Genomic DNA, 15,646 nt, shown 5'->3' with positions numbered 1-15,646 from the left:
ATTTGCCATAATAAAAAATCAATATAATTCATTAACAGAATGAAGGGGAAAAAATCATCATCGCAATAGATGTAGGAAAAGCATTTGACAATGTGCTATCTATTCATGATAAGAACTCTCAATAAATCAGTTGTAGAAAGGAACTTTTTCAATCTGATTTTTTAAATCTCTATGAAAAACGAACAGCAATCATCCTACTTAAAAGTGAAAGACTGAGTGCTTCCCCCCCAGATCAGGAATAAGGCACAGGTGTGCACTATTATCAAATCTACACCAGGGACCCTAGCCAGTATAATAGAGAAAAAGGAGAGCAACTCAGATTGGAACAGAGAAGGCGCTGGCACCCCACTCCAGTACTCTTGCCTGGAAAATCCCATGGATGGAGGAGCCTGGTAGGCTGCAGTCCATGGGGTCGTGAAGAATCGAACACGACTAAGTGACTTCCCTTTCACTTTTCACTTTCATGCGTTGGAGAAGGAAATGGCAACCCACTCCAGTGTTCTTGCCTGGAGAATCCCAGGGACGGGGGAGCCTGGTGGGCTTCCGTCTATGGGGTCACACAGAGTTGGACACGACTGGAGTGACTTAGCAGCAGCAGCAGCAGCATTCAGATTGGAAAGGAACAAGTAGAACTTTATTCACAGACAACATAATTGCACAGATAAAGTCCTAAACACTCTACAGAAAAAGCTACTAGAACAAGTGAATTTAGCAAACTCACAGGATACATGTCAACAAGCAAAAATTAATTACATTCTATATACTAAAAATGAACAACTGGAAACTGAAATTTAAAACACTATTTACAATGATATTAAAAGCATAAAAGTCTCTCTCTAGATCCCTGGATTGAAAGCTATAAGACTCAGCTGAGAGAGATTAAGAAGTCCTTAATAAATAGCTGCATATAATATTCTTGGATCAGAAGACTATTTTGCTGGGATGCTGATTCTTCCTCAACTGATCAATAGATTCAATACAGTTTCAGTCAAAACCCCAGTAGGTTTTCTTGGTAGAAACTGGCAAAGTGACTTTAAAATTTGTGTAGAAATGCAAAAGGCTTAGAATAGCCAAATGTATTTTAAAAAAGAAAAAACAAAGTTGGAAGATAACAATATTTGATTTTGAAATTTAATATGCTGCTGCTGCTGCTGCTGCTAAGTCGCTTCAGTCATGTCCAACTCTGTGCGACCCCATAGATGGCAGCCCACCAGGCTCCCCCGTCCCTGGGATTCTCCAGGCAAGAGTACTGGAGTGGGGTGCCATTGCCTTCTCTGGAAATTTAATATAAAGCTATAGTAATTAAGACAGTGGTACTGGCATAAGGATAGTGTCCACATAGAGACTCAGTTAAGAGAGTCAATTAATTTGCAATGAAAGTGCCAAGAAAATTCAACGGAGCAAATATAACCTTTTCAACAAATGGTGGATAGCCATATGCAAAAACAAAATACAAACTAGCAACCCTCATCCCTTACCTTACACTATACACAAATATTGACTGGAAATAGACCGTGGAACTAAAGAAGCTAGAAATAGACACAGGAGAAGATCTTTACAAACTAGAGGTGAGCAAACATTACCTAGAAAGAATGTAAAATGCATAAACCGTGAAAGAAAAAACACTCGATAAACTGGAATTCAACAAAAGTGTAAACGTGTGCTCTTTTAAAGCTAATCCTAAGAAGATAAAAAGGCAAGCCACAGACTGGAAGAAATACATGTTCAAAGACTTGTATGCAGAATATATAAAGAACTCTTATAATCAATAATCAAGACAAATAAAAACTGGGTAAAAACCTTGAACAGACACTTCACAATACAAGACATTAAAATAGCCAGTAGGTACATGAAAAACAAAATGCTCAGCATCATTACTAGTCATTAGTGAAGCTGCAAATAGAGTCACAAAGAGATATCACGATACATTTGCTCAAATGGCTAAAAATGCAAGAGACCGACAATACCAAGTGACGACAAGGATGCAGAATAGCTGGCGCTCTCATACATTGCTGATGGGAATGTAAATAGCCCAGCAGTTTTATATTAAACATATACTTACCTTACAACCATGAGATTTCACTTCTAGGCACTCACCCAACAGCAATGAAAATACATGCCCAAAGGCTGGTCTAGAGTGGAGTTTAAAATAATAGCTCCAAGCTGGAAATAACCCAAGTGTTTATTACCAGCTGAGTAAGTAAACTGCAGTACATCCATAAAATAGAATACGACTCAGTGATCAAACGTGACACGCTGCAGATACACACGGCAACGTGAATGAATCTCAAGATCATCACACTGGGTGAAAGGACACAGACACAAAAGGCTACGTGTACGAGTTGACTGATATGAAATTCTAGAAAAGATAAATCTAGCCTACTGGAATAAGAAGAAGACTAGTGGCTACTTGAGGTCTATGGTGGGGTTGCGAATTGACGGGCAAAAGCACAAGGGAAGAGATGAGAGAACAGCACTATATCTGGATTGCAGTAATGTTTCATGGGCTGCACTTCTGTCCAAACCAGCACACTGTACACTTTAAAGGTACGTTAAAAAAAAACTTGCAACATTTGCCTGATGTTACAGACTGAAGTGCCCCCCAAAATTCAAAGGTTGACGTCTTAATGCTTGATATGACTATATTTGCAAATAGGGCCTTTAGGGAAATAATGGGTGGGGCCCTAATCCGATAGGACTGGTGACCTTAAGGAAAAATGAGACACCATAGCACTCTCCATGAGTGCCAGGAAAAAGGCCCTCTTAGGACATAGTGAGAAGACAGCCATCTACAAGCCACGGAGAGGAGCCTCTTGGAAACTAACTCTGATGGCATCTTGGTCTTGGGCTTCTAGCTTTGAATTATGAGAAACTAATTATCTGCTGTTTTAAACACTCAACCTATGGTATGACTAAAAAATGAGCATGCCATTCTTTACTAATGATGTTACTCTTGAGTCTATTTTTACTTCAGCTGATGAAAGCTTTTCTGGAATACATATTAAGAGACCAGCAGTTGTTTTAATTCTGTAGAAGGCCTTGGCCAGTAGATCAGACAGCTGCTGCATATGTTAGACCCAGTGCGATGGTGGGATTTTCAGACCTGTGAACGCAGTCATTGAGACCAGACCAATGTTGCTGTGACCAAGCGAAAGGAAGCTTGCAGGAGCACATCTGTCGCACCCAGGTGTGTGTCAGATCACGGATTAGCCAAGACTGGCTTTCTCCTGGCTCTTAGTGTGCCTCACTTGGCAACAGCACCAAATTCACGGGTGGTAGGCTTCTCTCTCTCTTTCACCCCATTTATCAGATCCATTTCTGCAACCAACGATTCCATTAGTTCTCATCTGTCCACTGACTAGGTTTATTTACGTAGAGCAGTATTTTTCAATTAACAAACCATGACCTACCTTTTCCCTTGAAAACTCTCTTGCTGCTACTGCTAAGTCACTTCAGTCGTGTTCGACTCTGTGCGACCCCATAGACGGCAGCCCATTAGGCTCCTCTGTCCCTGGGATTCTCCAGGTAAGAATACTGGAGTGGGTTGCCATTTCCTTCTCCAATGCATGAAAGTGAAAAGTGAAAATGAAGTCTCTCAGTCGTCCCCGACTCTTAGTGACACCAAGGACTGCAGCCTACCAGGCTCCTCTGTCCATGGGCTTTTCCAGGCAAGAGTACTGGAGTGGGGTGCCATTGCCTTCTCCAGAAAACTCTCAGAGGTACTCAAAGGCAGGTTATGAAGAAAGGCATCCAGGTGGGGCTTTATTTGGACCAAGGCTTCACCCTGGCTCCCCTCAGGTTACTCTCAATACAGCAGCCGGCATGATCGCCCCAGCTTAGATCAGGCTCCATCACTCCCATCTGGCTCAGAGTCTTCACAGCAGAGGACAAGGCCCTCAGTGACCTCTTTGACTGCACTGGCCTCCACACTGCACTTTGGAGATGGCAATACTCCTTCAAGGTTTCTGCACCTACTCTTCCTCCCTGCTGGGAATGCATTTCCCAACCATCTACACAGCTCGCTTCCCGTTTCCTCTGGGACTTGGCTCAAATGTTACCTTTCCAGGGAGGCCTTCTCTAACACCCTAAGTGAATAAAGCAACATTCCCTACCCCACCTCAGGAAGTCCTCTCTGGGTTTATCTTCTCCCTGGTGATCTCTCTCCCTCAGACATGCTGACCGCCCTCTGACTTGCTTGCTTTCTCTCTCACTCTCTCATTCTTTCCCCTCACCCCACACCAGAAGGTAAGCGCCAAGAAGAGAGAAACACTGTCTGCTACCTGCATGATGCTCAGTAGTAACTTGTTGCATGGGCACTGGAAACCTGCTCCTTTAACGGAAGAGAAGTCAGAGGGGAGACGCAACCACCCTCGGCTACATCCTCCTCTGCTGCCCGTAGCTCTCCCTGGTCTCCAGATCTTGCTCAGACAGAAAAAGAGAGAAGTTCCGCAGACGAGCCTATGAGGTAGGGCTTCGGGCAGAAATAAGAAGACCAGTTACATGTGGGTCAAGACAAGAGGCAGCTCAGTGTTTAAGGCAGGCGGGGAGGATAAGCCAGTGGCCCTGGGCTCCCTGCCTCCCTCCTGCTGACGGCTACACTTTCCACCAGGGTTTTCTCAGCAATGGACTGCCTGAACTGGCACAGTATGACAAGATACTGGTTCTCTCAGCCCTCAGGCAACCTGTGCAGGGCCTGGAGCAGACAGTGCCTTGTCCACCACCTCCAGCATCCCAGACAACATCACCATTGTCCTCCTTGTCCTGTGATGCAAAAGGGTTGGGACATGGTGCTTTTTTTCTTCCTCCGGGCAGCCTTCCCTTGTTCTCCTTCCATTCTGCTCTCCCATGTTCCTGCTTGTTTTTCTCTCTTGTGCAATCCCTGAAGCCACGGGATCTTTTCTGCTATTGTAGAGATCCATTGGGCTTCCCTGGTGGCTCAGCTGGTAAAGAATCCGCCTGCAATGTGGGAAACCCGGGTTCCATCCTTGGGTTGGGAAGATCTCCTGGAGAAGGAAATGACTACCCACTCCAGTATTCTGGCCTGGAGAACTCCATGGACAGCATAGTCCATGGGGTCACAAAGAGTCAGACACGACTGAGTGCCTTTCACTTTCATGGGGGTGCTATGGCCTTTTCAACAGAATGGATTCCTACAACATGAGTAACCTCATGCTAAGAACTTCTGGCGCCTGCTACATGAAAACACCTGAAATCAGTCAGTTCAGTTCAGTTCAGTCACTCAGTCATGTCCGACTCTTTGTAACCCCATGAATCGCAGCACGCCAGGCCTCCCTGTCCATCACCAACTCCCGGAATTCACTCAGACTCATGTCCATTGAGTCAGTGATGCCATCCAGCCATCTCATCCTCTGTCGTCCCCTTCTCCTCCTGCCCCCAATCCCTCCCAGCATCACAGTCTTTTCCAATGAGTCAACTCTTCGCATGAGGTGGCCAAAGTACTGGAGTTTCAGCTTTAGCATCATTCCTTCCAAAGAAATCCCAGGGCTGATCCCCTTCAGAATGGACTGGTTGGATCTCCTTGCAGTCCAAGGGACTCTCAAGAGTCTTCTCCAACACCACAGTTCAAAACCATCAATTCTTCGGCACTCAGCTTTCTTCACAGTCCAACTCTCACATCCATACATGACCACAGGAAAAACCATAGCCTTGACCAGATGGACCTTTGTTGGCAAAGTAATGTCTCTGCTTTTCAATATGCTATCTAGGTTGGTCATAACTTTCCTTCCAAGGAGTAAGCGTCTTTTAGTTTCATGGCTGCAATCACCATCTGCAGTGATTTTGAAGCCCAGAAAAATAAAGTCTGACACTGTTTCCACTGTTTCCCCATCTCTTTCCCATAAAGTGATGGGACCAGATGCCATGATCTTTGTTTTCTGAATGTTGAGCTTTAAGCCAACTTTTTCACTCTCCACTTTCACTTTCATCAAGAGGCTTTTTAGTTCCTCTTTTTAGTTCCTCTTCACTTTCTGCCATCTGCATATCTGAGGTTATTATTTCTCCCAGCAATCTTGATTCCAGCTTGTGCTTCTTCCAGTCCAGCGTTTCTCATGATGTACTCTGCATATAAGTTAAATAAGTAGGGTGACAATATACAGCCTTGACGAACTCCTTTTCCTATTTGGAACCAGTCTGTTGTTCCATGTCCAGGTTTAACTGTTGCTTCCTGACCTGCATATAGGTTTCTCAAGAGGCAGGTCAGGTGGTCTGGTATTCCCATCTCTTTCAGAATTTTCCACAGTTTCTTGTGATCCACACAGTCAAAGGCTTTGGCATAGTCAATAAAGCAGAAATAAATGTTTTTCTGGAACTCTCTTACTTTTTCCATGATCCAGCAGATGTTGGCAATTTGATCTCTGGTTCCTCTGCCTTTTCTAAAACCAGCTTGAACATCAGGAATTTCACGGTTCACATATTGCTGAAGCCTGGCTTGGAGAATTTTGAGCATTACTTTACTAGTGTGTGAGATGAGTGCAATTGTGCGGTAGTTTGAGCATTCTTTGGCATTGCCTTTCTTTAGGATAGGAATGAAAACTGACCTTTTCCAGTCCTGTGGCAACTGCTGAGTTTTCCAAATTTGCTGGCATATTGAGTGCAGCATTTTCACAGCATCATCTTTTAGGATTTGAAATAGCTCCACTGGAATGCCATCACCTCCACTAGCTTTGTTCATAGTGATGCTTTCTAGGGCCCACTTGACTTCACATGCCAGGATGTCTGGCTCTAGGTGAGTGATCACACCATCGTCATTATCTGGGTTGTGAAGATCTTTTTTATACAGTTCTTCTGTGTATTCCTGCCACCTCTTCTTAATATCTTCTGCTTCTGTTAGGTCCATACCATTTCTGTCCTTTATCGAGCCCATCTTTCCATGAAATGTTCCCTTGGTATCTCTAATTTTCTTGAAGAGATCTTTAGTCTTTCCCATTCTGTTGCTTTCCTCTATTTCTTAGCATTGATTGCTGAGGAAGGCTTTCTTTTCTCTTCTTGCTATTCTTTGGAACTCTGCATTCAGATGCTTATATCTTTCCTTTTCTCCTTTCCGTTTCGCTTCTCTTCTTTTCACAGCTATTTGTAAGGCCTCCTCAGACAGCCATTTTGCTTTTCTGCATTTCTTTTCCATGGGGATGGTCTTGATCCCTGTCTCCTGTACAATGTCACGAACCTCCGTCCATAGTTCATCAGGCACTCTATCTATCAGATCTAGCCTTTAAATCTATTTCTCATTTCCACTGTATAATCATAAGGGATTTGATTTAGGTCATACCTGAATGGTCTAGTGGTTTTCCCTACTTTCTTCAATTTCAGTCTGAATTTGGCAATAAGGAGTTCATGATCTGAGCCACAGTCAGCTCCTGGTCTTGTTTTTGTTGACTGTATAGGGCTTCTCCATCTTTGGCTGCAAAGAATATAATCAATCTGATTTCGGTGTTGAACATCAGGTGATGTCCATGTGTAGAGTCTTCTCTTGTGTTGTTGGAAGAGGGTGTTTGCTATGACCAGTGCATTTTCTTGGCAGAACTCTTCATTCTGCTTCATTCTGTATTCCAAGGCCAAATCTGCCTGTTACTCCAGGTGTTTCTTGACTGCCTACTTTCGCATTCCAGTCCCCTATAATGAAAAGGACATCTTTTTTGGGTGTTAGTTGTAAAAGATCTTGCAGGTCTTCATAGAACCATTCAACTTCAGCTTCTTCAGCATTACTGGTTGGGGCATAGACTTGGATTACTGCGATATTGAATGGTTTGCCTTGGTAACAAACAGAGATCATTCTGTCATTTTTAAGATTGCATCCAAGTACTGCATTTCAGACTCTTTTGTTGATACCTGAAATACCCTTCCTTAAATGGAGAAGCCTGCTCAGCAAAAGACAGATGGTGAGAATACCTCAGCGGGCACTGCCCCTTGGAAAATGCCATTCTGAGATAAAACTGAGTTTTTCCTCTTTGAGACAGAAAAATGTGTATTGTTAAAGGATGCTCCTCAGGCAGAAATGCCATTCAATGGCTTGTTTGCCAAAGAGGCTCATAGTAAAGTCTACATTGATATTATTTATATTGATCTTCCTCATATCACCCCACCACTAGCTAGGACAGGATCCAGAACTCCCCAACCTTCTAAGGCACTCCTGGGTTACTGAGAAGATCTTTTGTGCAGTTTTTCAAAACAGAGGCGATTTGATGAGGTGCTGAATTTACCTCTTCACATTCCATGCCATTGCAAGGAAGATGGCCTTGAATTTTCGCTTTAAAAATGCTAAATGGAACTAGTAAAAGAGCCTAGAAACTTACAAAAATCATTTGTTTTCCTATTAGTCAGCCATGGCCTCCGAACACACGTACAAGGGTAAAGAACTCACACACTGTGTGTTTTTGAGGTCATTTTCTTAGCAACGTGCCCACCGCTGCTGGTGATGCTCTCCACAGGTCTCACTCCGGAGCACTCATACTTGCAATGGAGGACACTGGCTGGTCATGTGTTTTAGATGATTGTTTTTTCATCCACTTATACTTCCGTTTAATTTTCCTAATCATCTAGGGAAAACTTTGAAATCTTTTTCAAAGCTCAAAACCGGGGCTGGGACTAGGACAAGATAACTAGATTGCCATTTTAAGAAGGTATTCACTCTCAGATGCTGGCCCTGTATTTGAAGGCCTCCTTAAATTTTGCAGCCTAGGCTCCTCACTCTCAGGGTCATGAAGATGACTCTGTCACCAATCTGGAGGCTACCGATAACACCTTGGTCAAGGAATGTGAATGCAAGGGAAATTAAAGCTTGTGAGGCAGGACATCTAGGTTCCAGACCTCTCTTTACCACTTTTACCATATTCCAGAAGGGGATACAGAGGACGAGATGGTTGAATGGCATCACTGACTCAATGGACATGAGTTTGAGCAAGCTCTGGGAAATGGTGATAGACAGGGAAGCCTGGTGTGCTGCAGTCCATGGGGTCACAAAGAGTCGGACACGACTGAGCAACAACAACAATCAAATCTAAGATACCACTGATTGTACAAAACACCATCACTTTATGTACCATTAAGAGAAAAAAAAATGCTGCCCATTTAATTATGACATAATGGCATGCTGCTGCTGCTGCTGCTGCTAAATCACATCAGTCGTGTCCAACTCTGTGCGACCCCATAGATGGCAGCCCACCAGGCTCCTCCGTCCCTGGGATTCTCCAGGCAAGAACACTAGAGTGGGTTGCCATTTTCTTCTCCAGTACATGAAAGTGAAAAGTGAAAGTGAAGTCGCTCAGTCGTATCTGACTCTTCGAGACCCCATGGACCGTTGCCCACCAGGCTCCTCCGTCCATGGGATTCTCCAGGCAAGACTACTGGAGTGGGTCACCATTGCCTTCTCCCATAATGGCATAATAATAGTCTTATAAGATACAAGAATTAGTTCCAGTAGCCTCTCACAGCCTCAAATTTTTTCAACTATACTGAGGGATTCGGCAATTTCTCCTGCCTTTGGTTTAGTAACTTGACATAATAGGTAATCCTCTTGTGTATATCTCAATAATAAAATATAAATCTAGCTCAATGTACTTGTGGGTTCTTTTCCATATTAAAAGCATTTGGCTCCATATTAAAGGCATTTGCAAAAAAAGAAAACTGAAATCGCATCATTTCTCCAATGACAAATATTTTGCTTTATCAATATCAAATTTATCCACCCTGCTCTAGCCCCTCTACTCTCCGTATAACCATGTAAACAATTATTTGTTTTAATGCCAAATCACAGTGTAACCTTTTTGAAATCACCTGAATCAATAATTAAATTCAAGATATGTATCATCAACAACGCACCTATCTCCACTGAAAAGTTGAAAATATCAGAAAGTAATACTTAGTAAATGCATTCACAGGCAATGACAAGTATATCACAACCACTGCCTGGCCGTCAGCAGTTGATTAAGTGCTGTCCCACCAGCAGGAGTCATCACAGATCCAGATGGGTAATCAATTCACAACACCCTTGAATTCCTAGCTGTGCCCTTCCTTAGCTTCACAGCAGGAGACAGGACAGGAAATACAGTTCGTACAGTGTCTGTGGTCTCATAGGCAGGCCAGCAACTACTCCCAACGCAGATCTGGCCTTGGCCTTCCTCTGCTTCGGGGGATGCACACAGTTACTAGAGGTGACGTGTATGGTTCAGCTCCAGAGAACCCGCTACCTTGGTTTCCTTTGGCCTCCATATCGCTCTAGTCCAGCAGGCCCAAGGCCACATGACCACTGCAAGCTCTCCTAGTCCCAGAGTGGTCCCAGGAATCTAGAGTTTCACAATAATCGAGACAGATAATTCATCCCAGGTATAGAGCAATCCACACTTGTCTTAACTCCTTATGTTTCCAAGGAAAAGTTGCGGTGAGAACGTAAGTCTGAGATTATCTTCTCAGGCAGATCAATGGGAAAATGTTTCTAACTCTCAGGTACCATTGATTGCAAAACACACCCTGGTTCCAGGGGCATTAAAATGGGCAAGGATACATCTCAGAAAAACCGAAATGCTGCTCTCACATTTAACACTTTGACTGCCAAGCTGGGTGCCTCAGCTGAAATGGGGCTATCATCTTAATAGGCGATTTGAGGGAATGGTCTCTGGTGTTGCTTTTCAGCTCTCAGATAGAATTGTGAGCTTGTGACTTTAATGTGTGTGAGCTGTTGAACATTTACAATGGTTATTCAACAACTATGAGACCACAGCATGCGCACGTGCTCCTGGGAACTCCAAGAGCAAAGCCTCTGGGCTGTCAGTACCCTTGGGGTACAGGCTGGGGCAGACCACACTGAGCCCATGGACTTCTGAAGTTGCGAAGTAATCAGAGTCCCATTTTTGAGCCCCCAAGGCAATGGCACCCCACTCCAGTACTCTTGCCTGGAAAATCCCATGGATGAAGGAGCCTGGTAGGCTGCAGTCCATGGGGTCACTAAGAGTCGGACATGACTGAGCGACTTCACTTTGACTTTTCACTTTCATGCATTGGAGAAGGAAATGGCAACCCACTCCAGTGTTCTTGCCTGGAGAATCCCAGGGACAGGGGAGCCTGGTGGGCTGCCATCTCTGGGGTCGCACAGAGTTGGACACGACTGAAGGTCTTAGCAGCAGTATAGGCCAAGTACTTTACATACTTATCTCATTGAATCAGCATAGTAACCCTGTAAGGTTAAGCGTTACTCTTCCCATTTTACAGATGATAAAACTCTGCTGGTGAGTCATGATGCTGGATTAGAAACCCAGGCAGCCTGCTTTGGGATGCAAGCTCTTAATCAAACGCTTACCACCTCCCACCTATAGTCACCTTGTCTCACATGAGATTCAATGCCATTAATAAAAGATTACTTGAAAAAAAAAAAGATTACTTGACACAAGTATGAATACTGGACCCCTTTAAAGAATACCCAGGGAATTAAAAAAAAAAAAACAAAACACAAACACACATTTTTTTTTTAGGCAATGGGGGGAGGATGTGATGGGAAAAGAGAGAGGATTCCGTGATGTAGCTTCAGAAACATATTGTCCTCTCAAATAAAAACAGGTGACGACACCTCAGTACGTGCCATCTGACAGAGAACGTGTTATGGAATGAACTGTGTCCTGCCAAATTCACAGGCTGAAGTCCTAGCCTCAAGTACCTCTGAATGTAACGGTATGTGGAGAGAGGTCATTTAAAAAGGTGACTAACATTAAATGAGGTCATTAGGATAGGTCTTAATCCAGCAGGACTGAGGCCCTTTCAAAAAGAGAGCAGGACACAGATTTGCATGCAAGATAAGGCAAAGCCATATCTCACACTGAAGTCCTCAGAAACCTGGGGTACCAAAAATGGATATTTCAGGAGTTCATGTGCTGCTAGGTAAATCCACATGAAACTTATGGTTTTGAAGTAAAAAAAAAAAAAAAAAAAAGTCAAATATGGACAATTTTATTTGTTCATCCTCTAACTGTACACATTTGCAGAAGAGACCTTGAAACCAACACATCCTACTAATCCTACTTTACACATGATACACCTGAGACCCACTCAGATACACTGATTCATCAAAAGCCCGAAAATGTGTTAAAGGAAGAACAGGATGCCAGATCAGAAATTACATTTCTTTTTGTGAACACAAGTAGGCAGCATCTATTAAAAAATACATACTACATAGTAATAACAATTTCACCCGTAGGAATTAATCTACCAGAAATATCTGAACAGGTGTGCAGAAATATATAAACATGAAGACCCACAGTGCTAGCCCCATACGTGATGTGGAAATTTAGAAATAATCCAAGTGCCAACTCACAGGGAATTGGTTGAACAAATAATGATTCGTCCATCTACATGCAAATCTATGTACTGTAGTTAAAAAGAAAGAGGTCAGCCTTTGCTCATATTAAAAGATGCCCAAATCATATTAAAAGCAAGAAAAGATACCTAGAAAAATAAAAACACAACTCATAAAATGTTTATTAATATCCGTGCACTGAGGGGTATAAAGTAGTCAACACTCAGTAGGTACTTTTTTCCCTCCCCACCTCCTCCATCTTACACATCCCTTGGATTATTGCAAATGAACCCAAGGAGCTCTACTGTCTACCAGCTGGGTGATCACATGCAAGAAGCTTCAGTTCCCCCACCAGTAGGTTGAAAGAAATTATAGCACTTCCTTCAGAAGTTGTTGACAGGATTCCATGAGACTATGTATATAATGTGCTTAGAACAATGCGTGGTGGATAGTAAGTGCTTAATAGATAGGCACCATTATGGTAATGATGATGTTATTCATCTCTGGAACCTGAAGAAACAAGGTTTCCTTAATTTGTGTTGTATTTACTTTTTTTTAATCTCCTTTAAAAAATTATCTTGTAAGAAAACATAATAAATCATTCTGCTTATTTTCCTTACTGAAATTAAATAAAAAGGCAGTGCTTTTTAAACCAGTGCTTACCCCAATAAACTCTAGCAATATTAGGCATTCTGATATTTAATGAGTCCTCTAAAGACAATTTCATTATTTCATTACTGAAGTGATAAACTGCTTTTCTGAGAAGTTAATATTAACAGAGTCATTCGTAAGTAAATATATTGTTCATCAGGTATAACCCAAGGTGCCTCCATGAAATACACAGTAGAACCAGCCCTCTTCTATTGAAGGATCAGTTTGGGTCTCTTCTACTCACTTAGGTTAACAGGGTGGTTATGGCAAAGGTCTTTCAAATGCACAGACAGAACCTTTTATGCAACCATGCTGCTGCTGCTGCTAAGTCGCTTCAGTCGTGTCCGACTCCGTGTGACCCTATAAGAAGGCAGCCTACCAGGCTCCCCCGTCCCTGGGATTCTCCAGGCAAGAACACTGGAGTGGGTTGCCATTGCCTTCTCCTTATGCAACCATACTCTGACTTAAAACAGGACTTTCTATTTGAGGTCCTTCCTAGGGCATTCTAAGTATTAACTAAACCAGCCAGGCTTATTTCCACAGATCTTAAGCCTGAAAGATTTGTGCAGCTCTATAAACAGAATAGAATTAAAATACAGTTCACCCACAGTTCTGATTCTGATCCAGTATTTCTTTGGTCCATGTATGCTCTATGGAACCAAGTACAATCTAGACTCCAAAGAAGCAGTGAGCATGGGAAAGCTATCAAAGCGTGGCAAATTACTGTTACAGAAACTCCCAGAATTAAAGGATCTTTTTGAGCCTTTTTGTGGTAGCTGAGATCCAGACAGGTTATGTGTTTTGTCCCAAGTTTCAAAGCTGGTACAGGTGGGGCTGGAACTCAGGTAGCAGGCTTCCCAATAGCAATGCTCTTTCCCCTGCTGGAGAATTACCGTTCTTCTGTTTTGCTTCTTGGAAAACTGAGCCAAGTTAAAACAGCTCATTCAAGGTCAGAGGGGCAGTCAAGTAGAACTTGTGATGCTGACCAGCAGATTATACAATCCTAGAGGGCGGGTCCTCTGCCCCTCACCTACCCCTTCGGGCCCTGTGTAAATGTTTTGGTTGACACAACACACAAGAGTTTAGAGGAAGTGTCTCTTCTAGGTTTGCACTACGTGTTTAACTTCAGGTTCTGGCACAGGCGTGTCAGTTATTATCAGAGCAGGCACGCCCCCCAGTGCCCGGATCCAGCGGGCCGCCAAGGTTGGGGTCGGGGGCCGGTTAGCCACCACTCAACCGGGTGGTCTTGCAGCCCTAGAAACTCGCCCAGAACAACTCCTCTGCGATGTTTTTCTGGTTTTGCCAATCTGGAGACAGTAAACTCCTGTCAGATTCAGCCGGAAGCAGAATGGTTGGGCAGGCTGAATACCTCTAGCCAAGCTGTTATAAAGGCTAACGCAAGCCTCGCCTCCCACAACACTCCAGGACCGTGTCCACTTGATCCCGGTAACTACGTACACTTTCAGGTGGCACTCCGACGCCCACCAGGACCGCCCCCACCCCAAGTTCCGGGAGGCAGCTTCTGCCTTGGTCCAACGCCTCCCTGCACCGTGGACCCTTCTCACCCGCACTTTCCTACAGCCCACAGTGTGAGCCCCTTCTCTGAAGCTACATTCCATCTCCCCCACCGCAGGCTGGTAGTATAAACTTCACAGCAGGTCAAGGTGCCTAGCGAGCGCGGACCCGAGAGCTGGGTACGCGCGCGCGCGGCGTGGGTCCCCGAATCCCGGAGGGCACGCTCCACCCAAGCCGAGGGCTGGGGCCGCGGGGGCTAGCTTTTCGGAAGGGATGGCAGCTACGCAGCCGCTGGAAGCACTCAAAGGAAGGCAGGGACACCACGATCGCCCAGAGACGGCGTGGGAAACTCGGGGCGCAACAGGAGTCAGTGCCACTGGCCCGACGGCGCTGCAGGTCGGCTCTTGCCCAGGGAAAGCGCCACACAGACGCAGACGCACTGCTGGTGGGTGATTGGTACCATTTGAAATTATAAATCGGACGGTTACAGCAGACAATCGAGGCGCGCCCCTCCTGGGAAGGAAGAAGGACGTTGGGCACCAGTACATGGAGAGGCTGGAGAGGGGAGAAGCCCCTCCGGAGCTGCAGGGTGTCCGAAAGGGGTTCAGGGTCAGCTCTGGGCTCGGGGGTGGTGGAAGGGGGCGGCTCGCCGGACGTGCAGATCCAGCGCTCGGGGCTCACCTGGCCGGCGTTCGGAGGGTCCATGCTGGAGGCTGGCGGCTGCCGGGCAATCGAGCGGTGCAGGTGGCCCGCACCGCAGCCCCTCACAGAGGGCACAGGGCGGCCGCACTCCGCACTCGGGCCTCCCGCCCCGCGCCAAGGGGCCGGTCCTTCCGAGGGACTCTGGCCGCGAGCCTGAGCCTCTTTGCCTTCACTCCCCAGGCGCGCCTGGAGCCGGCGAGTGCCTGGGTCCTAGCGCCCCTCCCGGGGTGTGAAGCCCGACTCGGAGCCTGCTTGGTGCCCTCCTAGCTATTCTCGCCACTCGAGGGGAGTTAGGGCTAAGGGCCAGCGCTGCCCAACCTGGCGCGTCTCAGGACTGGGAATCTGGACAGGGAGCTTCTTTCTCACCACGCCCACTCTTCCCATTTTCATCTCCATGTGCAAGAAAACACGGAAGGATCAGATTTGCCTCCTTCCTCACTCAAATCCGCGTACACTACCATTTTAAAGAGATTCTGTCAC

At 45.0% G+C, this 15,646-nt stretch overlaps 1 protein-coding gene across 3 annotated transcripts in view; it reads right to left on the bottom strand.

Moving 5' to 3' along the window:
• PDE8B (phosphodiesterase 8B) overlaps nt 1–15,309 on the bottom strand; it is a 255,295-nt gene extending 239,986 nt beyond the window's left edge. For 2 of the 3 annotated variants that reach the window (XM_024997900.2, XM_024997898.2), the window contains exon 1: nt 15,146–15,309. In XM_024997900.2, coding sequence (XP_024853668.1) covers nt 15,146–15,169 — 24 coding nt within the window. In that variant the 5' untranslated portion in view covers nt 15,170–15,309. Of the gene's footprint in view, nt 1–4,280; nt 4,302–15,145 lie in introns of those variants that run through there. The other variant, XM_024997899.2, reaches the window with a different exon arrangement.
• Nucleotides 15,310–15,646: the final 337 nt, after the last annotated feature.

This window comes from Bos taurus, chromosome 10, assembly GCF_002263795.3.
Source record: "Bos taurus isolate L1 Dominette 01449 registration number 42190680 breed Hereford chromosome 10, ARS-UCD2.0, whole genome shotgun sequence".
Taxonomy (NCBI): domain Eukaryota; kingdom Metazoa; phylum Chordata; class Mammalia; order Artiodactyla; family Bovidae; genus Bos; species Bos taurus.
The sequence above is the reverse complement of the archived record's forward strand: the minus strand, read 5'-3'. Positions and strand labels throughout refer to the sequence as shown.